General features: G+C 40.0%; 2 protein-coding genes across 3 annotated transcripts in view; one reads left to right on the top strand and one right to left on the bottom strand.

Moving 5' to 3' along the window:
- LOC139717677 (uncharacterized) overlaps nucleotides 1-24,201 on the bottom strand; it is a 609,026-nt gene that overhangs the window by 411,826 nt on the left and 172,999 nt on the right. The window lies entirely within an intron of this gene.
- LOC139717684 (uncharacterized) lies at nucleotides 5,565-9,723 on the top strand. 2 transcript variants are annotated; one of them, XM_071629186.1, is made up of 2 exons: nucleotides 5,565-6,191; nucleotides 8,583-9,723. In XM_071629186.1, the coding sequence occupies exons 1-2, from the start codon at nucleotides 6,041-6,043 to the stop codon at nucleotides 9,563-9,565; spliced, it is 1,134 nt and encodes a 377-aa protein (XP_071485287.1). In that variant the 5' UTR covers nucleotides 5,565-6,040; the 3' UTR covers nucleotides 9,566-9,723. The 2 variants fall into 2 exon arrangements, with proteins under 2 accessions (XP_071485287.1, XP_071485288.1); XM_071629187.1 differs by lacking the exon at nucleotides 8,583-9,723 and having other exon boundaries at nucleotides 5,565-7,352.

Genomic DNA, 24,201 nt, shown 5'->3' with positions numbered 1-24,201 from the left:
GCTAGAAGCTCAAGGGCATTAATACGCATGTACCTTAGCTCTGGGCGCCACACGCCTTGAGAGAAAGAATTGTCATTATGACAAACGGCTCCCCAACCTGTGTTACTAGCATCTGTTGCCACTGTGATTGAGACCGGGGGTTCATGAATGGGGGTTGTAAAATTCTCCGGTGCTTGACTAAGCCACCATCCAATTTCCTCACGTAACATTGTATTAAGAGAAACAGAAGAACTGTAATCGTCATTTGAATCGTAAAGAGCTTTTGTCTTTGCCCATTCGAGGGATCTGAAGTGCATTTTCCCGTAGGGAAACGCTAAAAACGAAGAAATAATTGAACCAATGAAGCTGGCAAGGTCGCGAATTGAAACTCGATCGGATTTTAGTAATTCGTCACCCTTGGATTGAGGTGTTGTTTGAGATGTCCTCCCGACGTCTCATACTCGTCTGGTAGCTGGCATAGCCGGCTAGCGTAAGGCCATCGACGGCCAGCCGCTGTAGTTTCTCGATGTCCTTTTTGCCTTTCCCGACTTCTTTGACATATGCTAACATTTCCACAAATGGAAGCAGAGCTTTCACGATATTGAGTTGTAACTTTTGCGACTGGGCATCAGTGGCCCTTGCCCTTGGGGGAAGGGAGTTCCAGATCCCGTGGTCCACGCGCGGCACACAGGCTGCCGCGGCGTTGGCCGGAGGCTTGTATTTTTCTTGTATCTTCTGTATAGCGTCTTTCTGAGGGGGTAGAGTTACCGCCTTGATGACTCGATCCGCCAAACCGTTATATACAGGCGGAGATACCTTGTTGGCCTCCTCATAAATCGTATTCACGTCTGCCTCCCAAACATCAACCCCTCCTCCGGGGTTGGAAGCTAGAGTGGCTAGTGGGTCATACATCTGACCCGCGTGCGCCTCCGACTGGGAGATAAAATCAGTCCCTGCGATGATACTCAAGAGATCGTCGTCAGCCTCGTGGTCCCGGCCTGGAAAAGATATTGGATACCGGGCGTTCGGTTCGTGGCAATGCTGCTGGCCTTGGACAGAGCCGGACTCTGCTAGGCGAGAAACTATCTCCGAGAGCCGCCTAATCTCCGCGGCCTCAGATGTTAGTTGGGTCTCTACGCCTTCCTTACTGGGTTGCTGCTCGTCGCTCGACATTCCTGTTACACTGCCGGTCACACATGAAAAAGATGAACACTCCTTACAAACCCACTCCTTCATAGCCGTGAACACCTCACACTCCACACACTGGAATCTTAACTACTTTGAAATTCCTTTGTGTGATGCACTGCCTGAACACGTGGAATATGCTAACCCTCGGAATACTTGTACGAGTGTTATGTAATAGAATTGAAATTTTAATTTATTTGTTTTCATACTTCTCATTTATGAATACTACATCAGAAATAATAGTACAAGTTCTTTTACCTTGTCAACAATGCGCAAACAATATACATGGTATTAACACAGCAATTGTAATGTTAACTGGGCGAAATCGAAATGGGGTTGAGCAAAGAGAAGTATGACGGGACCTACATGAACGCAAACTTGTTTAGCTGTAAGCCCCGATAAATCAATGTTTGTAAAATAAAAACGGAAAACGGGTAGACGGTAGACCAGGAGATCAATAGTATCAAATAAGAAAAGCAGGGTATGCCTATGTGATTTAACAAGAAGAAGAAGGGGAAAAAAGACAACTAGTACACAAGAAATATGAACCGTTATTGTGACCAAGCTATCATTCGTTTCCAGAGCAGAACATGATTTACAGGGCTTACTTTGGTTTACACTAAACTGTTGTTGCATTGACTACTATCCCAAAGTTAGATGCAGTAAAAACAAATAATGACATGTACGGCTATTTAACCATTTGGTGCCTGCCGTCAAGCTCCTCATTGGTAGAAAGTGAGGTCGAGGTAAAGGGAAGGAGGAAGAGAAGGAGAAGAAGTAGAATGAGGAATTGCTATAATGATGAATTCGGAGAGCCTGACGGCAAGGCGCAAAATGCAATCTGCAGCTTGTTGTCTTTGATACGAGAGGGCTATTACTTTTTCAGAACTCAATTTAACATAAATCTTAAAAACAATTCCGATTGAATTTGGGGAAAACTATCAATCCATAAGGTGTACTTCTATAAATGGAGCTGAACCAAGCTAGGAAATAGTTAACAGAAACGAGATAATCCCTCCCGAAAGAGGGAACCATACATTTTTGGAACTAAAGGGACAAGTCTAGTGCACAATTCTGATGAAATACGGAATTCGGAATTCCGGAATTCATTACGGAATTCGGAATTCATTACGGAATCATTACGGAATTCGGGGTAAGGCGCTAGAATGGTTTTCTGATTATCTGACAAATAGAAAACAATTTGTAAGTATCCACGGTCACGATTCCCAACCCAAGTTAATTTCTTGCGGGATTCCTCAGGGTTCCCTGTTAGGTCCACTTCTTTTTATTTTGTATATCAACGATATTCAGAACTCATCTAAGATCCTTTCCTTCGTTTGTTTTGCAGACGATACAAATTTGTTCTTTTCTCATCCAAATCCTGATGAACTTATAAACATAATAAATGAAGAACTTGTTTCTGTTCAATCTTGGATTTTTGCAAACAAACTTTCCTTAAACATTGAAAAAACTCATTATATTTTGTTTAGTAATTCCCCACCTGTACTACCTATTTCTGTCAAGATCAACAACATTGATTTGTCACAGGTCAACAGTACAAAATTTTGGGGTCTTTACATTGATAGTGATTTATCTTGGAGAACCCATGTTGGTTATGTAAGTAGAATTATTGCTAGAAATACAGGGGTTCTAAACAAACTTAGTTATTATTTTCCATGTAATATTCTACAGAGTATATATTCAACTTTGATATCTCCCTATCTTAATTATGGGATTCTGGCGTGGGGAAATGCTTCTAAAAATCTTATCGATTTGTTATTTATTGTGCAAAAACGCGCTAATAGAATTGTAAACCACGCTGGATATTTATCGCATACGAATGAACTTTTTATGAGCAATAAAATTTTGAAAATTCCTGAGTTATTTTCTTACAACGTTTGCCTGTTTATGTTTCAATTCTCAACTGGCCAATTACCAGATGCATTTTCCAAAATGTTCACAAGAAACTATACAGTTCATGATTATCCAACCCGCCAACGTTATGCGTATCACCTTCCACGTACCCGAACAATTTTTGCGAAAAAAACTATCATGTTCACTGGACCTAAGTACTGGAATGAACTCCCTACGGAACTTACAAGCTGCACCACTTTAACCTCATTCAAACGAAAATTAAAACAATATCTTTTGAGCAGCTACGGCATGCATATTGTATAGTACTTGTTGCTCAGTATTTCCTCCCTTGTCTATCTTATTTATCTTCTAGTAGTAGTTCGACGGGATCCTAACCATGTCCATTATTATTCTTCGATCAGTCTGCCTGTTGCGCTCTCTAAGTTTTTATTGTTACACTCGATTGTTGGAATTCTTGCGCGTGGCAGCTGTCTGTTACCATGGTCACACGGCCTGCATGGTTTAGGACCCCGCTGGAATTTGACACCTGAGCTCCATTGTCCTTGTGTGTATATTTTATATTCACGACAAAATTCTTTTAGCCCACCTACCATTTATGTATTTATGCCAGCTGTTACGTCATCATCTATACCTCCACACCCACTTAAATCCTTACAATCTCAGTCGTTGTTCTCTCAATGTCCTTACTTGTAGTAGGTTATAGTTGCAACATGTGACCTTTCAGTGTTTTATTCTGTATTTTATATAGCAACATTTGATTTGATCTTGTTCGTTTTAATCGGATCCCCCAATTATAGTATGGTCTAAAAATATCTGTACTTATGCTTCCCCTAATCTGATTTTACCACGGGACCTGCGGCTCTATACAAGCTTGCTTTTACGCAGGCCCCATCATATTTTTCGCATTATGATCTCAGTCAGTTTAACTCGCATGTATACAGACCTTGTGTATACCAAGACAAACTTTTGAACATTCCGGTGAAGTTCTATTTTGAATTATGTTCTGTATAGATTTCGTATCAATTTATTTTATATTGTGATATATGTGAGAAATATGAAAATAAATTGAAATGAAAATGAAATGAAATGAAAAATATGTTGGATTTTTGTTTTTACATGAAAACAAAAACAAAAAGACAATTTCCCACATCTTGCTAATCTTTGGATTGGGTTGTGGTGGCGCAACTGCTCCCTCCCCCTCTCCAATCCCTATAGGATCGACGCCCCTGCTACGTAGTGTAGACCTACTACCAAACAAAAGCAAAAAAAAAGTAAACAAAGATATACGCGGGCACATTATAGATGCATGGTACAGTTAAGCAAATCATGCAATGAATCTGTAGATTTTTTTTTTTTTTTTGGGGGGGGGGGGGGGAGGGGTTGTCGTTTGTTTATTTGTTTGTTCCATTTGTTTGCTTTTACCTAACTCTTGGATTCCCCATGTACGTAAAATTGAAATGATGCCATTTTAGTATTGGTTAGGATGAGTGAGTTTACAGGCTTTCACTTTTTACTGAGATATTATTGGAAATCATTTATGTGAATTATTGAATAGAAAGTAATGTGTACAAAACACATGGTAGTGTAGTTAAGACAAATAAAGATGTGTGTATGTGCATTTTGTGTTCTTTGTTCTTTGCATGCTTTCTGTGCTGTCTGTAGGAGTGATTCTAGTGTGATATTTGATGTTAAATCTTAATTCTTTCTGTGACAGTTGATTGGGGTAGCCCAGGATGGAGCAACGACACAAGTCAAAACTGCGTTGTAGTGCTTCCTGCTTTCCCTATGCAAGGTCGATATATTTGTCCGTGTACGTCTGAGCCGTTCAAATACGCTCTCTGTGAAAGTAAGTGCAGAAGTGATGAGTCGCATTTACACTAAGAAGACTTTGTCATTGAGATCACACCTTTCTCCTCATGAATCCTAACACTCCAACACATACTTTATACATGATATTGCTTTAGCAATGGTAACGATAATGATTATAACACCAAAGACCATACTCTGAAAATGATTACAGGAAGGATTACAACGACATAATATGTAGACAAACATCGACGATAAAGATTGATTATTTCAAATCATGGAAAACGTGGAACATAGCACAACAGACATATGGTAATGTCGTTAGTGTATACGTTTTCTTGAACGTATGCATGTGCAAAAATTACAGTACATTCATGTGAAAGGAAAGAGCTGTCACTTTTCAGATCGCACTTGACTATGCGTACGTGATAATGTTTAGCTACTGATGTAACACATCGCATGTTAAAGGCCGACACTCGGGGGATGGAGGGGGGGGGGGGGGTCCCCTTCCCATCTTGTGTGTCTGTGTTTTTGTATGCTAAACATGTTTTCACTAGACGTATTATGCATTGTGTAGGACGCACGTGTTTAATAATGCACACCGGAAAATGCAATACATATATAAATAAATATATATATATATATATATATATATATATATATATATATAAACATATATATATATATACATATATATATATATATATATATATATAATGGGTTTTAACGGACTGCAAGGAAGTTAAAACAATTTACTCTTGAAGGACACAGTAGCGATGTTGCCGGGCAGATATAGGGCAGGGGGGATTACGCAACAGGTGACCCCTGCTCTTGCTGCCCCTCTCGTTTGCGGGGGTAAGCGCACGCGGTGAAGAAATTGCTTAGGTAGCGTCATTCGATGGTGGTTTGTCGTGGAAGCAGGAAGTAATTGAGGCGGCTCCTAATATTGGATTTCGTGCATTGTCTTACACATTGAACTTCGAAACTTTGTAGTTTTCTATCATCTTCGTGCTACTTTCCCTCCCTTGGAACTTTTTGGGGTATACCTTCTTGCCTTTGAAATATTGGATATCATACGTGAACTTACATCGTCGATTCTGGGGCACTGTCTTTGCATTTTCGCATCGGGACGTTTGGGCCTAAGTTAATATCATCTTAGTTCTGCATTTCACAACGCCGGTTCTGGACTTTCACTATGCCGAAGTCGCGGAGTAAGATCATGAAGAAGGTGATGGGGAAGGAGCCGCCAGCGCCGCCCTCGTCGACGCGTCGTCGTGGTCGAAAGACAACCAAGAGTGGGGAGGAGGACCCGGCAGCTGGTCAAGGCGGATCGCCTGCAGCATCCGGTGAGTATAGTGTGTCTGCGTGTGGGCATGGTGACGCCTCTTGGCCCACCGTGGTCGACGCGGTGGTGCGTGAGCACCACGTGGCAAGCAAATCGGTAGATCTTAGTCCGGTTGGTCAGTTGATTGACCCACCTGACACTTTTGATGCCCTTCCCCAAGCCTTGTCGTGCGTAGGGGATGAGCTGGGGAGCGTCGTCCCCATGTCGGTTAAAGAGAAAATTTGGAAGGGGGAGTTTCTTGATTTGGGCATCCTCCTCAAATCCGACGTAGGTTCCCTGAGTGAGGAGGCGTCATTCAGCCTCGTGCAGGCTGGAGGATCTCTGCAAGTCAGGAGCGCGAGTCGCACCCCGCAAATTGCAAATATTGATATGTGGACGTCGGCCTTTCTGACATACGCTTCGGTGTATGTAGAAAAGCATGGAAATCGAGCGCGCGAGTTGTTCAAATATATGGACACAGTTCGATCAATCGTGCGCTTCGGAGGCTATAATTGGCGCACCTATGATGTGCAATTCAGGCTGCGGCAAGCGCGACAGCCGCTCCGTTCGTGGGCGACTATTGACACGGAGCTGTGGCTAACCGTAGCCACAGCCCAGCCCAGAGCAGCGTTTCGTTCGTATACTCCGTTGCAGCCCTTTCGGGCGGGAGCTGGGTCAGGAGCCGCCACGTCATACCTGCGAGGTCGTCGCGGGGGACCTTCCTCACCCCCGAGAGATAGGAGAGCGGGGGCAGATTTTGCACGCGGACGAGCCAATCACTGCTTCGCATTCAACGCGGGCTCTTGCAAGCGGGCGATCTGCAGATTCGCACATGTCTGCGCAAATTGCGGCTCCTCTACCCACGCAGCTCAAGCCTGCACGCGGGGCGCTGTCAATGGCACCCAAAAAGACTCTCGGCCCATCCCCAATTAACATTGAGCGCGTGATCCCCTTTCTGCGCAATTATCCGGATAAGACAGCTGCAGTTAACATTATTGAGGGCTTTCGTTTTGGTTTCCGTTTGGGTTATACGGGGGAGCGGGTCGCTCACGAGTCACGGAACCTGGTCTCAGCGACAGCACACGCGCAAGTTCTACATCGTAAATTGTTCAAAGAGGTTAGCCTGGGGAGAATAGTCGGTCCATATGTCTCACCTCCTTTTCCAAGATTTCGCTGCTCCCCAGTTGGGATGGTGCCAAAGAAGGTGCCAGGGGAATTTCGCATGATCCAACACCTGTCAGCCCCTCGCGGTGCATCCGTAAATGATTGCATTGACCCGCGCGATTGTCAGGTCAGGTATTCTACTTTCGATGACGCCGTTGACCTCGTAACGCGTTTGGGGCAGGGGGCAGTCATGGGAAAAGCGGACATACAGTCTGCCTTTCGTCTTATCCCCGTGCATCCTGATGATTTTGAGCTACTGGGCATGCGCATAGATGGTCTATATTATTACGATCGTTGTCTTCCGATGGGCTGCTCGGCGTCGTGCGCGATTTTCGAGCGTTTCAGTACCTTTCTTGAGTATTGTTGTAGAAATATCGCTGAGTCGGATGGCGTATTGCATTATTTGGACGATTTTTTCTTCGCAGCTAGCTCTCGACGTGAATGCGCCAGTCTAATGCGTTCTTTCCTTGCAATGTGTGAGCGGTTTGGGGTGCCAGTGGCTAATGACAAGACTACGGGTCCTGTCACCGTTATCGAGTATTTGGGGCTCACAATCGACTCTGTTTCGCTTACTGTACAGGTCCCAGCAGAGAAGGTGGTGGCTTTGCGCGCTGATCTAGAGGAAGCCACCTGTTGCCAAAAGCTTACACTCCGGCGTTTGCAGTCGCTAATAGGCAAGCTTAATTTCGTCTGTCGCGCGGTCGCACCTGGGCGAGCGTTCTTGCGGAGACTAATTGACCTTACAATTGGGATAAAGCAACCATTTCATAAGGTTAGACTGACCCGCGGCGCCCGAGAGGATTTGCGTGCGTGGCTCACCTTCTTAATGCAGTTCAATGGCACCGTGATTAGATCGGCAAGCGAATGGACTTCGAATAGCGCGTTCAGTTTTTATACAGACGCTTCGGGTAGCATTGGGTTTGGCATCTACTTCGATGGGGAGTGGGCGCAGGGCAGATGGCCCGCCGGGGTGCTGCGGGAAAAACATTCCATCGCATATTTGGAGTTTCTTCCCATTGTCATCGGAGTGCAAGTTTGGGGAAAGCGCATTGCTAATCAGAAGGTGCTGTTTTGCTCAGATAATCAGACGGTAGTGCATGTCATAAACAAGCAGAGCTCTAAATGCCCACGCATTATGGTCCTGGTCAGAATTTTCGTAGTGTGCTGCCTCGAGCGCAACATTTGGTTCAGAGCACGTTACGTCCCCGGTTGCCGTAATGACATAGCTGATTCTTTGTCTCGTTTTCAGATGGAGAGATTCCGTTTGTTGGCACCACAAGCAGATCCCCACGAGACCCCCCTGCCACGCCAGCTGTGGGAGAGCTTGTGCTAGAACGAGAGAGACTCCTATCCCAATCCCGGGCTGCTAGCACGCACAGCACGTATACACAGGCATGGGAATCTTTTCAATCTTTTCGATCGGCTTATCATTTCAGCCTCAGCGCTAACCCCACGCTCGAGCAGATTGTGCAATTTATAGCCTACCTGTCCCTTAACGGTTACGCAGCTGCCACGTTGGCCACCTATATCGCGGGGCTCTCCTTTCATTTGCAGTCACGCGGGCTACGTGACGTCACACAGTGCTTTATCGTTAGGCGCATGCTGGACGGCAGCAAACGTGGTCGCATCTCCAGGGACGTGCGCTGCCCGATCACCTTATCCATATTAAGCCGCATGCTTGTGGCTCTCCCACACGTGTGCGCTTCGTCATTCGACGCGTTGCTGTTTCGAACTGCTTTCCTAGTAGCTTTCTTTGCGTTTCTCCGGGTTGGGGAATTTACCGTCCGCGCCCGAAACCACACCCCCACTCTCAGATTGACTGACGTTCGCCTGCACAGCGGCAAGGCAGCTTTGGAGCTACACCTCCGTTCTTCCAAGACTGACCAGGGGGGTGCCGGTTGTTATATAATCTTGCCTAGCAACGAATCCAAGAGCTTATGTCCAGTAGCAGCCGCTAGTGCCTACGTGGCTGTGCGTCCACGTGGTAGCGAAGCTTTCTTCGTGCGTTATGACGGGGCCCCCCTAGTTAGGAAGGATTTCAATAACATATTAAAGCGCTGCGTGGAGTTCGTACGCCTCCCAGTCGCACTATTTTCTTCTCATTCGTTCCGTATTGGAGCGGCCACGTCAGCTGCCACGGCAGGCATTCCGGATGCAAGGATTAAAGGCATGGGCCGGTGGTCGTCTAATACATTTAGACGCTACATCCGAATTGATAAGATTTTCTCATAATAGCGCACATTATTGTGGCGCTTATTGAGCGTTTCGGGGTTTACAACCCAAGTAAAGTTTTGGTTTGAAAGCGAAAATAAGTTTTTATCAATCTTTTGAAAGCCAAATGTTCTTCACTCTTAGCTTTAATTATATGTTTCAAGTTGTGGTAAGGGCTACCCAATCGTTATTATCGTATACTGAGAGTTGTAAACGGAGAGTTATCAATATGCCAGTGCATTACAGTTGCATTACAGTTGCCGAACGCTGTCTTACATTAGTCAAAGTACAGATAGGGCAACAAAGTTTGTTTTCATGCCAAAGTTGGCACCCTCCCCCCCCCCCCCCCCCCACCCATTTCCATTTCGGATACCGCGCTTCTCGTCTCTTTTTCTCTCTTTCTCTCTTATCACAATACAGGCGTAAGAGTGATCGCAGACGGGGATTCAGGGGAGCGACGAAGCGGGCTAGGGCTATCCTGCTGGGACTCGCTCTTCGGACATGCATAGTAATAAGGTCATTAGCATCTCCACCTTCGCGTTGCTGCCTGGTCGGCTCCGTTTACACAGGAGGTCAGAACCATCGACTTTTATAGTGTGCGTTTACACAGGAGGTCAGAATCATCGACTTTTATAGTGTGCGTTTCAACCCGGGGCAACTTTATCCTATCATTCCTTGGTAGTCGCTGTCAGGCAACCATGATATCATCCCACTACCGATCTCGAACTGCCTGGTCTTTGTGTTATACATTGTTCCGAATGGATTAAAGCACGATACATACGAACTAACAAACAGAAAAGCCAAAAAAATAAATAAATAAAGCAATATTCTCGCGTCATTATAATGTCAGCCATGGGCTGGAGCACAGGTGTATTTAGCGGCAGGGAGCAGTATTCTTAAATGGACCCAAACAGGCCATGGCATTGACTTTCGACAGAAGCCGGTTCCCCGCAGGATTGTAGGTTCTGCTTCCTCTTTTCCGCGTTATTCGGGTTTACATACTTGACTGTTTTACCTTGTATCATACATTCCCTTGTTTGGGCCCTTCAAGACACAGTTTAATATTGTGGCCAACCGTTCTCATATAATAATGTTAACTCTATTGGCATGGATTACAACTAAACACGTAGATAAATGAATACATTAGTAAGTAAATAAATTAGAAATATAATACAAACTCGTAAAGTAGCGGCCCGTCAGTGTTGTGCCATCTGGATTATTGTTCGGCCGTGTACATTCATGTTTCACTATTATAGGTTGTATATATGTTATATGCTAGTCTGGGGGTAGCGGGCATGCTCTAGTAGGGTCTTGATTGGTTGCGTATGAATTTAGGGGATTATAAAGGAGCTGCTCCGTTGAGCTCCTTGGATGATTGGAGATAATGATGTCCGTACTTCTCGGTGACTCTGTTATCCTATGGCGGCGGACCCTGGGGGTCCGTTTGGCCGTATTTTGATAAAATTAAGCCGCTATAGGATAACATCTGCTTTAAAGTACAGTTTGAATCGTTCATAATTATATTCCTCTCGAGGTAAAGGGGGCTTTGTTCTGGTAACATACTTTTGGATGCAATTCTATTTACCGGCGAGTAGCGAAGCAGGCTGACCTTAGTACCACGAGGATGGATTGTTATCTAAGCCCTCCGTAAATATGCGAGTCTTGGGGCAGTCGCGCTGGTCGGTGACTGCCTCAAGGCGCGGACGCAAGGGATCGGAGTTGGTATATGTGCCCTCGTGAAGCACTTGTTAATGCGACCAGAACAGGTGTTTGGGTTTTATTTCCTGCCAATTTCGCTATCGGTGCGGCGGGGCAGATGGACTTTTACGGGTGGCTTTGCTTTCGCTTGATATACCAGTTGAGTAACATTGGTTTACTATATGAATTAAGGGCCCTTGTCACAGAGGCTATAAACCCCCTTCATCTCGGGATGCATAATGCTGTGAAGTGTATTACTATTGTACGTGTTTGGAATGGTGTAAGAAGTTCTCACTATATCAAAATGTATATGCAAGATCGAACTCGTTATTATGGATAAGCACGTTGTCATTCGATTGTATGGATTATATAACTTATGGCTTCCACGATTAAACCACCATAACCGCAGATTTGGTTTTCCATGTCTTTTTATTGTGTCGTAGCAAGGAGTAATGGGTTTTAACGGACTGCAAGGAAGTTAAAACAATTTACTCTTGAAGGACACAGTAGCGATGTTGCCGGGCAGATATAGGGCAGGGGGGATTACGCAACAGGTGACCCCTGCTCTTGCTGCCCCTCTCGTTTGCGGGGGTAAGCGCACGCGGTGAAGAAATTGCTTAGGTAGCGTCATTCGATGGTGGTTTGTCGTGGAAGCAGGAAGTAATTGAGGCGGCTCCTAATATTGGATTTCGTGCATTGTCTTACACATTGAACTTCGAAACCCACCTCCTCCCCGTCCGCCTCCTGCAAATCTTGGATTGGTATTTCATTTCTTATGGGTGTTTCGATAATTGATAACAAAGTACATAGGGGGCAAAACTAGCTCACCTACGTATTTCCATACGGTCGTCGTAATGGACGTTTCGGTTTTGATGGAAACGGATGTGCCGATTAATGATTACAATATTTGAATGGATGTCAGGGAGGCATGGGTTGTAAGGTAACAGTGGGATAGTGTGGCCATTCTCAAGAGCGTAGCTTGGTTGCACCGCGCAGGTGGACCGCAGGGGAATTTTCCGGCGACATTTTCCCTTCATAATAATGGTGGTTGAGAAAGCTGAAGGGTTTTTTGCTGGTTTTTCGCCCCTGCTTGGGGGTTGCCACACTTTGCGGCCGTATTTTGATAAAATTAAGCCGCTATAGGATAACATCTGCTTTAAAGTACAGTTTGAATCGTTCATAATTATATTCCTCTCGAGGTAAAGGGGGCTTTGTTCTGGTAACATACTTTTGGATGCAATTCTATTTACCGGCGAGTAGCGAAGCAGGCTGACCTTAGTACCACGAGGATGGATTGTTATCTAAGCCCTCCGTAAATATGCGAGTCTTGGGGCAGTCGCGCTGGTCGGTGACTGCCTCAAGGCGCGGACGCAAGGGATCGGAGTTGGTATATGTGCCCTCGTGAAGCACTTGTTAATGCGACCAGAACAGGTGTTTGGGTTTTATTTCCTGCCAATTTCGCTATCGGTGCGGCGGGGCAGATGGACTTTTACGGGTGGCTTTGCTTTCGCTTGATATACCAGTTGAGTAACATTGGTTTACTATATGAATTAAGGGCCCTTGTCACAGAGGCTATAAACCCCCTTCATCTCGGGATGCATAATGCTGTGAAGTGTATTACTATTGTACGTGTTTGGAATGGTGTAAGAAGTTCTCACTATATCAAAATGTATATGCAAGATCGAACTCGTTATTATGGATAAGCACGTTGTCATTCGATTGTATGGATTATATAACTTATGGCTTCCACGATTAAACCACCATAACCGCAGATTTGGTTTTCCATGTCTTTTTATTGTGTCGTAGCAAGGAGTAAACATATATATATATATATATATATATATATATATATATACATATATATATATGGGTCAGAGTTTTGAACGATGTACAATTGAGCCAAAACAAGGGAAAATTTAAAAAGTAGGAAATTCTCCAAATCATTTATCTTACCTGAAAGAGTATAACTCAAGCTTTAATATGAACCCAATTATACTAGGATTTTCCCAGAGGAACAAGTTTTATTCACCGCGGAAGTTTACCATGTTCAGAGCAGCGAACGTCCGTGAGAAATAATTGTCCTGCACATACATTTGAATACCATTGAACATAGTTTGCAATGACATGTGTACGTGTTGGCAGAATATTAAGCTTGTACTCCTAACCTGTACGTAATGGTAGACAACTGATGATTTAAGCAAATTCGTAATTTCTGTTGAAATATTGCTCTTCCGCTAAACACTTTCTCCACTTTACGCGCATTTTACAGAAACTCAATATTTTGACCTCTTAATCCACTATCCCTTACTTTAATCCTCACTCCCAAATAATAAGATACCTTTTTAAGGTGTATCTGATCTATAACCCAACAAACATAGCATAGTCTTTATCACGGAAGTTCGCATATAATTCACGGACGTTCGGAACAAACAAGATATTGAACATGCAGCAGCTCTCTTGAGTTGGAAACGCAATCTACTCACAACAAACAGCAATTTCATGTCGAGAACAAACTCCTTACAAAATCCTGAATAGATATTACCAGTTCTCAATTACAAAAGCTTGTTTATCTTCTCATACTGAGGAATCAAAGAAAACAATTTGTCCATCTCTCGTAAATGAACGTACAATTGTACGTGTAATCTCAGTGACGTAGTCCATCCTTGAGAACGAATATATTTATCAAAATGTCGTTATCACGAAGTAAAGATTCAGGTCCTAAATTTGTTATCTAAAGTCTACAATGCAAAATTTACTTATAACGAACATGGTCACAGCTAAATATGACAAAGAATTAACATACAAAAGCAAAGGAAATGTTTCCCGTTATAGAAATACGAAGTTTAACTGCCACGGGGAGGGTAAACGAATACGTTAGGAAGATATCCCTCTGCGTTTGCTCCTTGTGTTACACACTGTTTCCGAGGAAAATTTGTGTTATTATATTAGTCAGAATATGTTCGATACTGCGAAGTTTCGTCATAACAAGACACAATAAGTCCATATAAGTTGGATGGATGTTTGTGACTTCGATATGATACAATATGGTTTGTTATAACAAACATTTTGTAGCGCGTCATTTCTGAGGCTCGTTATTCATACAGTTTGTCAATCCGAAAATTGATAGAGTTCGTATAATCATGAAGTTTTTTATTCGATAAATGATAGGAATCTCCGAAGATAATCGAAAGGTTTGTTAATTGGAACATGAAAAATCAGGTTCGCTTATCCAAATGTGGAGAAACAAGTTACCAACCAAATCCTCCACATTTCAAAACCTCATGATAACCGTTTTCACCTAAACGAATATCAGGCCCATTCCACTTTTAGAAGAACGGACCTAAAAACAATAAACCTTAATATTTGATTATCGGACTAACAAATTTTCGGAATAAGAACATTTTTAATGAGAAACCTGAATCAACTACGAGCATTTTGGTTCATTTTCGGAATAACAAACCTTGGGACATTCGGAGTAACGAATCTTTGGAAGAGCGAACGTATCAAAGTGCAGCCTAAACCTATTCTTAATCATTACTTTTTTTAGCATGTGTTTTCAAAGTAAGCACAAAAGCATAAACAAATTATTGACGATTTCTCTGTCTCTTTAATGTAAAATGAAAAAAAAATATTGGAAAGAATTACAAATTAACATTGCTTTTCATTGATAAGTATAATAAAACACCATGTCATGATAGCGGAGGATTTGCATGTTTTCGTCAGACAATAATACTGCATTATTTGTGTTCGCTTGTGACGGCATTTCGATGAAAAAAAAATAAACAACAACATAAAAACTTCTCCAGAGGAATTTGGTATAACAGGGGTGCATTGGCAATTCTTTTCTCTGTGTGTTGGAGCTCGATCCCTTCTCTGTTTCTTCTCATTTTCATTCAACTGCTTCCACGTCCTTTTGAAACTTTTCCATTTCTTCTTCAACACATGCCCATTACAGACTTCTTCCGTCATCATCCTGAATGTGATTGCGTAGCACTTTTCGGATTTGTTTTGTTTTGTTTTTGTTTTCTGTTTGGTCGCAGCATGTTCAGGCTACTTAGGGAATGAGAGAAAAATCGTCGTGAAGAGAAGAATAAGAATGAATTGAGGCATTTAATATCATGACAATTACAGCGAACGTTCGTTATGGAGACCAAAACTGGATGTGTTCTGTTTGAGACGGCAGCTACCATACTCAAAAGATAAACACTTGGAGCATCTGTCACTAAAAAGTGGCACTGTTCTTCTTCCTCCTACTATGTAATCCATTGACTTATTCTACCAGCGAACATCCGTGACCAAAACGTTTTCCGTTTGTTTTTACAGGTAAATTGAGTGCTGAACGTTATTCACTTTTGGGTATGAGCGACTCGGTGATTTGGTAATATTTTAAAGTAACATTAACTTAATTTGCAGTGATGTATTTGTATTTATCAGAAATTTTTCTCTCGGACCGAACGTCCTATAACTTTGTTTTCAGTGTTTAGCTGTTCTTGTATAATTAGAGGGAAAACAAGCGTAAAATTGTGAGTACATTTTCAACTGTGTGTTCATCGTGATCACATAACGCCTTAAAAATTCTGAAACTACTGCTCTAAACTCATTGGTTACTTTGTAAAACTTTATTTGTCGCTATTGGAGCCAATTTTTTTAAAGAATACAGGACACTTTCGGGACAAGTTATCCCTATCGGTGGGATTGCATACGTCACGGACGTTCGCTGAAATTGTCACGGACGTTCGTTCTACTACTAGGGCCATGTTCCAGGACGGATAACTAATTGGCAGAGGGTACCTAGCCTTCCTAACTCTTTCAAAAATGTGACAAGGTATTGTCAATGCAAATTATAAGAAATTTGACATCCTCACAACATATTTGTATTGCTCAGAGGGGGATCAGGATGTGAATTTTAAGAGAAAATATTAATAATTTGCTTGTTTTTCAGTAAATTGCATGGTCCAAAAACTGCGGACGAGCCTCAGTCCGCTCCAAAAATGACATGCAGCTCCTTGGCTAGAGAGCCAAAGGTAAAATGTACCTCCGCCATCAAAGCAAGATGGTGTCCCACACGAAAACGTTTTAATCATCACGGACGTTCTGTTTTTCTCGGAGGTTCGTCTAAAAACATAATTTCGCTTCCTATTTGACAAAGGATAGACAGAAACTCAAAACAAACATATCATCGTGTGGCTAGATCTTAGTTGATTACGACTCAGAACAATATCGCCAATAACGTTTAATGGGCTACGAGCTTTATAAGAAAATAGCGGAAGCACGTCCGTGACGAAAACTGAGTATAATTTTGCATAAAATAATGTTACGTCCCATGTACAGCCAGCAGACGTACAATTTTTGCAGGATATGTTCATTTGGTGGAACACCAAATTTTCATATGCATTACAGTTGGGATAACAAAGTAGAATTTGCAGCAGCGACAGAAATATAAGTTCGTCTGTGTAGGGCTTTGATATTTCAATTTTTCTCTGTAATTTTATACGTGCTCATAAAAATCTTATAATTTTGTGGTACATACCCATGATATGTCAGATCTAGAACATGGTCAGATATTAGATGCCACGTACCATAAAAAAGGCACATCATTAGTTTGAAAAACAAAAATTATTGTGAAAATTGCGTTTTTACCGTATTTTTACGCTTTAAGTCCCTGTCAAATGAAAAATATGAGGCAAAAGTCAACCAAACTATACATTTCCTGAAAGGAAATTTACCAATCTTTGAGATGACATGAAAAAATCTGGTTTCTTAGATCGTCCTGGCGTGTTCTAAGGGAAAGAATGTCATAAGGTGCGAAAATTGGCAATTGTACATCGTTCAAAATTCTCACCCATATATATATATATATATATATATATATATATATATATATATATATATATATATATTTATATATATATATATACATATATATAATAATAACAATTATGTAGCCAAGTGTGGTATAGTGAATGTTTTTTTTTTTTGAAAATCCATGCCATGACCATTTTAATAGACAAAGGGTCAGGGTATGTAAAAGACTATATGTGACCCTGCACCTCAAAACAAACAAAAAGTCGCCAGACATGAATTTTTAGTTAAGACCATATTCTGCAAGAGCAGACTTTAAGCTTTAAAATGATGTATAACTCAAATCAAATGGACTCTCCTAACCTATCTAAATATTGGAAAGAAAGCACAAACTCAGGAAAAGTGTGAACTGAGAAAAGAGGCTCTGAAGTACAGTGTCTATTCAAGCGCTTAATCTTTACCAAACCGTGCTGGCTGTGCGATGAATGGGACAAAAAACAGGAAGTAAACCACCAGAGTAACAACAATGAAGGGATTATCAGATTAAACTGAAATTAAGCATGCCTCATTAACACATTCTGTCCATAATTAATGCCAACTTTCAAAGCAGTAACACTATCTTTACAAAAGTTATTAGAGTTGAAAGTGAAGAGTGTGGACAAGGTTTTTCAGAAATGAAAAAGGAATTTTAAAGACACACCTAATCACACTATTCTACCAATAATGATCGACATAAACTGCTAAAAAAAAAACACACTTTCCTGCCCGTTTTATGATACCAAATTTTAGCATAATGTAAAAGAAGACCCGCTCTTTCAGAAAATATGCAAAAGTCAAGTTCGGCTAGGTTAACCCATTTCACTTATTTTCAGTTCTCACGCAAAATCAGTGTGTGCGACTTTATGTTCGTTTTGAGGTGCACGGTCACATATATAGAATACAGAGGTTACAGAAACCACTTTATGGACTGTATGTTGATGTTGTGACATTTGGATTCTGCACGTATCACCGTTATTCTTTGCAGGACCGTAGCCTGTGCCAATTGTTTCACACCTAAGTGGATAATTCATCCGCGTATCGAGGATCATTCATCGAGCACCATTCATGAGCAGCTTCTGGGGATTATATCGAATCAGTCGGAACTACTGCGAACTTCAACAAAAAAAAAAAACCCTAATTATTCTATAGACCTAAATGCATGATTTTACTGTTAATGTTGATATTAATGAACCGCATGAACACTACATATTCATCGCTGTTGTTGTTATTGTTTTCTTGGATCATTAGTTTTCAGTGTCACTGTGGTCGTATCACTTACAACTTCCGGGAAGGGTTAGGGGTTTCTTCTCTCTGCGTGTGTTTTCTATTTTTTTACGTAAAGGGAATAAGGTTGGTTATTCCGAAACACACCAATTCCATGTACATACATCTAAGATGTAACAACATGTTATGATATTATGTTATATGAGATTATAAGTTTATTTACAATGTATGACAAATCGTATAATAGGAAAAGAGATAATGCACAAACATATCACAGCAAAAAGGGAGGGTGAAACACAGCCGAGATTTTGATCGGGTTGACTTTAAGTTTCTTTCCTGTTATTTCTGATCTCACAATTAAATCATGTGAAATATTGTTCAAATGTGTTCTCATACGCTTTCTCCTCCCCCTCCCGATTTTGAAAGGGATAAAGATAACTGTACCCACGACGTATGTTGTGTGTTTGAAGGGGTGTTCGTCGATTGTGTGTGTGGGGGTTGGGGGATGGGGTTTGATATGGGGGATTGATAGTGTGTTGTGTGGGTGTGTAGGTGAACAGGGCGAGGGTTGTTGTTTCTTTCTTCTTCTTTTTTCCTTTCTTTTTTTAGGGGGGGGGGGATGAAGAGGGGGAAAGGAATAATGGCAGGATTTGGAAATAGGTGAGTCAAGGGAGGATAAGATAAGGAATGTTATGAAGGGACGTAACTAAAGGGTAGATTAATTAATTATTGGTAAGGAAATAAAATTTTGTTTGTGTTATAGCGGATGGAAATGGGGAATTGTTTTTTTTTTTTTTCTGAGGATTTCATTCGTATGTTTCTTGTGTTTTTTGGGTTTTTTTTTTTTGCGTGGAGATACTGTGTTTTGTGTACTTGGAAATTTAAAGGCAATATCCATAAATACTTTTGTCAATCAAGTTCCTATTCCGAGCATTCGATTTCGAGTCATTCGAATTTACTATAGGAGCATTCAAATTTAAGAGAAAAGCACGCATTTCAGCAAGGGGCCTTCAAATGCATCTGAAGCTGGCGACGTTCAAATTCGTAGGCAATCATGTTCAAATAACTGCATTCAATGTAAAGGAAGTACTGAATTTAGTTAGTTAGGGGGCCGTGTATGTTTGTCTTTTTCATTTAGCTTTGAATGTATTGGGCTTTATGATGAAGATTATCTATTTTGCAGCAGAGGTCCATCTGTTCATTGAAAATTTTGAAGTCGGGCTACAGGAAAATGAATATACAGGCACATGTCCATCGGATAGGACATAAAATGGATGTCCCATGTGTGAGATAGTCACAACACTGCATGCATGAAAAGATCGCACTTCATTTATTCATCGCAAAGAGTAGGGTGTTTAACCAGGGGAAGTGGTCCCATCTTACATCCAACTGGACCCCACAGAAGACCAGCTAGTGCAGCTGACTATTGGCTATCCAGCCATCTTCTAAGACGGAAATTGAAACAAACGAATAAACAACATTAGGCACGGTATACAGACGACCATAATATAGAAGGTTGGTTAAAAAAAATCGACTACATTGAAACTGAAAACATGAACATTGTATAGGTCTTGTTTGTTGTTTATTGCTATGTTATTGGTTTACTTTTGCGGGACTATGTCAGATCATTGTGTGCCAGTTTGTCTTTTGAATCATTGTCATTATGCGGTAAGTGTTGAGGCGTTGTCAGGATGCAGTATCATCAAGAAATATGATTAGATTGTCGTTGTGTTGGTTGGATGCACTGCTGATTGGACCTTATTATTTGACCTTTATTGAGCTGAAAATCAAAGAATACATGAACAGAGAACGATGTAGAACATTTAAACAAACATATTACACTGTATGGAAGCTTTCATTGGTTGTGTATGCCCTTTTTCCTTTCTTAAAAAAGTCTACTCCATTTTCGTTGTTAAATTGATTGCCAGAAGTAGGAACTTAATCGCCAGAAAATGAAATTGAACGCTCGAAGTAAGCCCATTGGAAGTATCACGTGACTATCGTATGAATTTGAATGCACGCGTAGGAAATGCAGTGCTCGCATTTGGAAGTTGAAAGCCCAAGCATAAATTTGATTTGACGAAAACTAAACAGAACTCCCATAAATGAAATTGATCGCTCGGATTCTGAATTTAAATGGCCGAATATTTTAGCGTGAGTGCGCTTTGTGAATTCGAATGACAATAGCATGGAATTGTCCTCGAAAACCTATATGTATGTACATGTAATATGTATATATACAAACAAAATGTCGCCAGACATGGATTTCTAGTTAAGGACAGATTCTAAAAGGGCAGACTCTAAGCTTTAAAATGATGTGTAACTCATTTCAAATGGACACTCCTAACCTATCTAAATATTGGAAAGAAAGCGCTCACTCTGGAGAGGCTCTGCAGTACAGGGTCTATCTGTCTGTTCAAGCGCTTAATCTTTACCAAACCGTGCTAGCTTTGCGATAAATGGGACAAAAAACAGGATTATGAGATTAAATTGAAATTGAGCACGCTCTATTAACACATTCTGTTCATGAGTAATGCCAACTTCCAAAGCGGTAGCGTTATCCTTTCAAAAGTTTATCAGACTTGAAATGATGAGTGTGCAAAGGGTTATCAAGAAATGAAAAGAGGCCTCTAAGACATACCTGATCTCACTACTCTACAAAAAAAAAGGGTTGTAGAAAAACTACTGAAAATGCATCTTCCCCATTCGTTTTATGATCCCAATATATGTATCATATACATATCAATGTATGCAGCTTATATGTATGTGTATAATATGTACATGTATACATTTTGGAGTGGTGTGTGTCGATACTATGTAATGTAAATTTACACGTGTATTATGTTATTGGATAGCTGTTGAAGTAAAATTCATTATGCTGGTGTATGTATAGATAGGCATCATTGTGTGTAGTGTACCCGTAAATGATGTATATATATATATATGTGTGTGTATAACGGACCTATGTAGATGTTAATTTGTTGATATTGTATAAAAGAAGAAGTTGTTTTATGTTGTTGGACTTCTAAATAATTGAATATTTGTAGTTTGTAATAGATTAATACATTAAGCCCGCAGGCTTGATAGGGGTTTAAACTCGTGCAAGATTAGTTGCAAATATACACATTTATACATATAGATTTGTCACGAATATATCTCACGCTCATGAACTGTTTTTAAGCTTTGACTTTTTGCCACCGACTGAGGGAAGGGGGTAGTACCAATTCTCCCCTCTCCCTCTCCCCTCCCTTTCCCTAAGACACCCGAAACAGGTATAAATAAGGCCAACATTTATCAGCATTATACATTTACAAAGATAATTAGAAATTGTATCAAATCTTCTCTATATTCTAATTGAAGAGTTTGTTCGCAAAACCGGTAAGTCCATTTTTGAAGATTTAGAAGTACGGTCTCTGTCATAAAGTAAAAAGTAATACCTTTTAAATGATATGTTGGCCACTACATATAAAAATACTTTTTTTGAAGTAATGGTCAAGGTAGTGAAAATTATTCTCTTTATTTTTCTTTGGGCAAATATGGACTTATCGGTGTTTTTTTGTGTGTGAACAAACTCTTAAATTGAATCACTGATCATAAATAAATCTGTGTAATTAGATTTCTCTTTATAAGATTGGTCTTACAGTTTATCATACAGAAGGTCAATGAAAAAGGAGTCCTTCTAAACTGACATTGCTAACTATCCTAATATACCAAAAGAAACTTTTTTTATATAATCTTCATATAATATATGATAATTATGTGAGCGTGCATCACAAACAAATGACAAAAGCACCTTTGTCGCACTCCCAGATTTTATGTTAGGACTCAAAATAGGTGAAACGGGTCAAACCTTTATTCAATTTAGAGGTGTTCATATTTTCTTAAAGAGTAATTATTCTTCTAAATCACCTAGTGTTTAGGAAAAAGGTTTTGGAAAGTATTCAATTTCAACATTGCTTATTTCAGTGGCATTTCTTCTTTTAAACATAATCAATAAAGAATAATATAGAAGTATTGTTGCGAATTTGACTTTTGATCGGTCCCCATATTCGGCTGTATTGTGCATTCTAGTAGAAAAACGACCTACATGTATCATAGCAAGTAAGGTGTCATTAAAACGACCATCAGTCGGGCTTTCCTATGCTGTCATTAATATATATTTGTTCTTTTTTATTCATTGAAAATGATGCCGGTAGAAGATGAATATGATGTGTCAAATTATTCATTGGAGAACTTATTTTGAGGGGAATATATATACATTGTATATATATATATATATATATATGAAGAGTTTGTTTGCAAAAACCGATAAGTCCATATTTGCCAAATGGAGATATTTGCGATTAAAGGTCAAGAAAAATAAAGAGAATAATAAGAATTTTTTTGCTTCTTTTGACCATAACTTCAAAAATATATCTTTATATGTAGTGACCAATACATCGTTTTAAAGGTATTATTTTGTACTTTATGACAGAGACCGTACTTCAAAATCTTCAAAAATGGACTTATCGGTTTTTGCAAACAAACTCTTCATATACACACATATATATATATATATATATATATATATATACATATATATATATATATATATATATATATATATATATATAATTGTTACCAAGACAGTGGTTTTCGAACAATGCCAGCTTGATTGTCTAGAAGATTTCTACCAGAGGTTTTCCTCAGCTTTTGCTGTCTGTTTATACCAACTTTGGATGGTCGTGTTAAGCATAATAAAGTACAGGTTTCCAATAGAGTAATAAACATAAAAAATAGTGTGATTCCATTATCTTCATCACTCCATGATTATGATTATTAGAAGGCATCATGCGACATCTATGATCTTCAATGTCACGATTTTATCATTCAAAGATGACAGAAGCGTTTATAAACAATGTATATTATGTATATATATATATATATATATATATATACTATATTGCACACACACACACACACACGCACACACACGTACACATTATTGAGTTAGTTGGCCACGTGTTTTGTGTAATAATAGCATTAAAAATAAAACTGAAACACTTGCGACGGATCGAGTCGTTTGAAAATTTTTGTGCCGAAATAAACCGTTGGTGATTACAGCATGAACTCGTAATCATGTAATTGTATATATGGATAATATATATATGATAATATGTATGTATATATATATATATATATATATATATATATATATATAAATCTATCATGAAATATTTATTTTCATTATTTATAGATATTATATATAAATATATAAATATATATATATATATACATATATATATATGCATATGTTCTATATATATACATATATATATATATATATATATATATGTATATATATATATAGTTGAGACAATGTAGATAACAGAAGATGTCGCATGAAACCGGCAGATTTGTGAATCTTTCGACCATGGTCTTCCTCAGCTTTAATGTCTGTTTGTGAATCGAAATATATGTTTTTGAGCATAACAAATCTGAAGTCATAAACACAATATATTAAATACAAATTGAGCATGAGTTAATAGTTACATGACATACTTGGCAATATTTTTTGGCACTTTGCAACACATTCAACAATGTATAACTGTAAATGAGTGTATAGTGAGTATATATAACATACAAACATATCATACAATATAAATTATCAAACATAGATTATATCATAAATAAACTAAATAATATCATTACCTGCTAAGCAGACGTTTGCGTTGCCTGGATGTCTTGTGGCGGGATGTGAGTGATCATGTGATATTGGGGGAAGGTTTGTGTGCGGTGGTGCATGTCAGGCAGGAGTGGGGTAGTGTAAGGAATTAGGATCAGTGTTACAAGTGTGTCAGTCGTGTCAGTGCAGATAAAGAATTGTTAACAATTACGATACAATGAACATTCTC

The sequence above is a fragment of the Diadema antillarum genome, unplaced genomic scaffold (genome assembly GCF_040938485.1).
Source record: "Diadema antillarum isolate AM-2024a unplaced genomic scaffold, OU_Dant_1.0 scf00000080, whole genome shotgun sequence".
In the NCBI taxonomy this organism is placed as follows: domain Eukaryota; kingdom Metazoa; phylum Echinodermata; class Echinoidea; order Diadematoida; family Diadematidae; genus Diadema; species Diadema antillarum.
The sequence above is the reverse complement of the archived record's forward strand: the minus strand, read 5'-3'. Positions and strand labels throughout refer to the sequence as shown.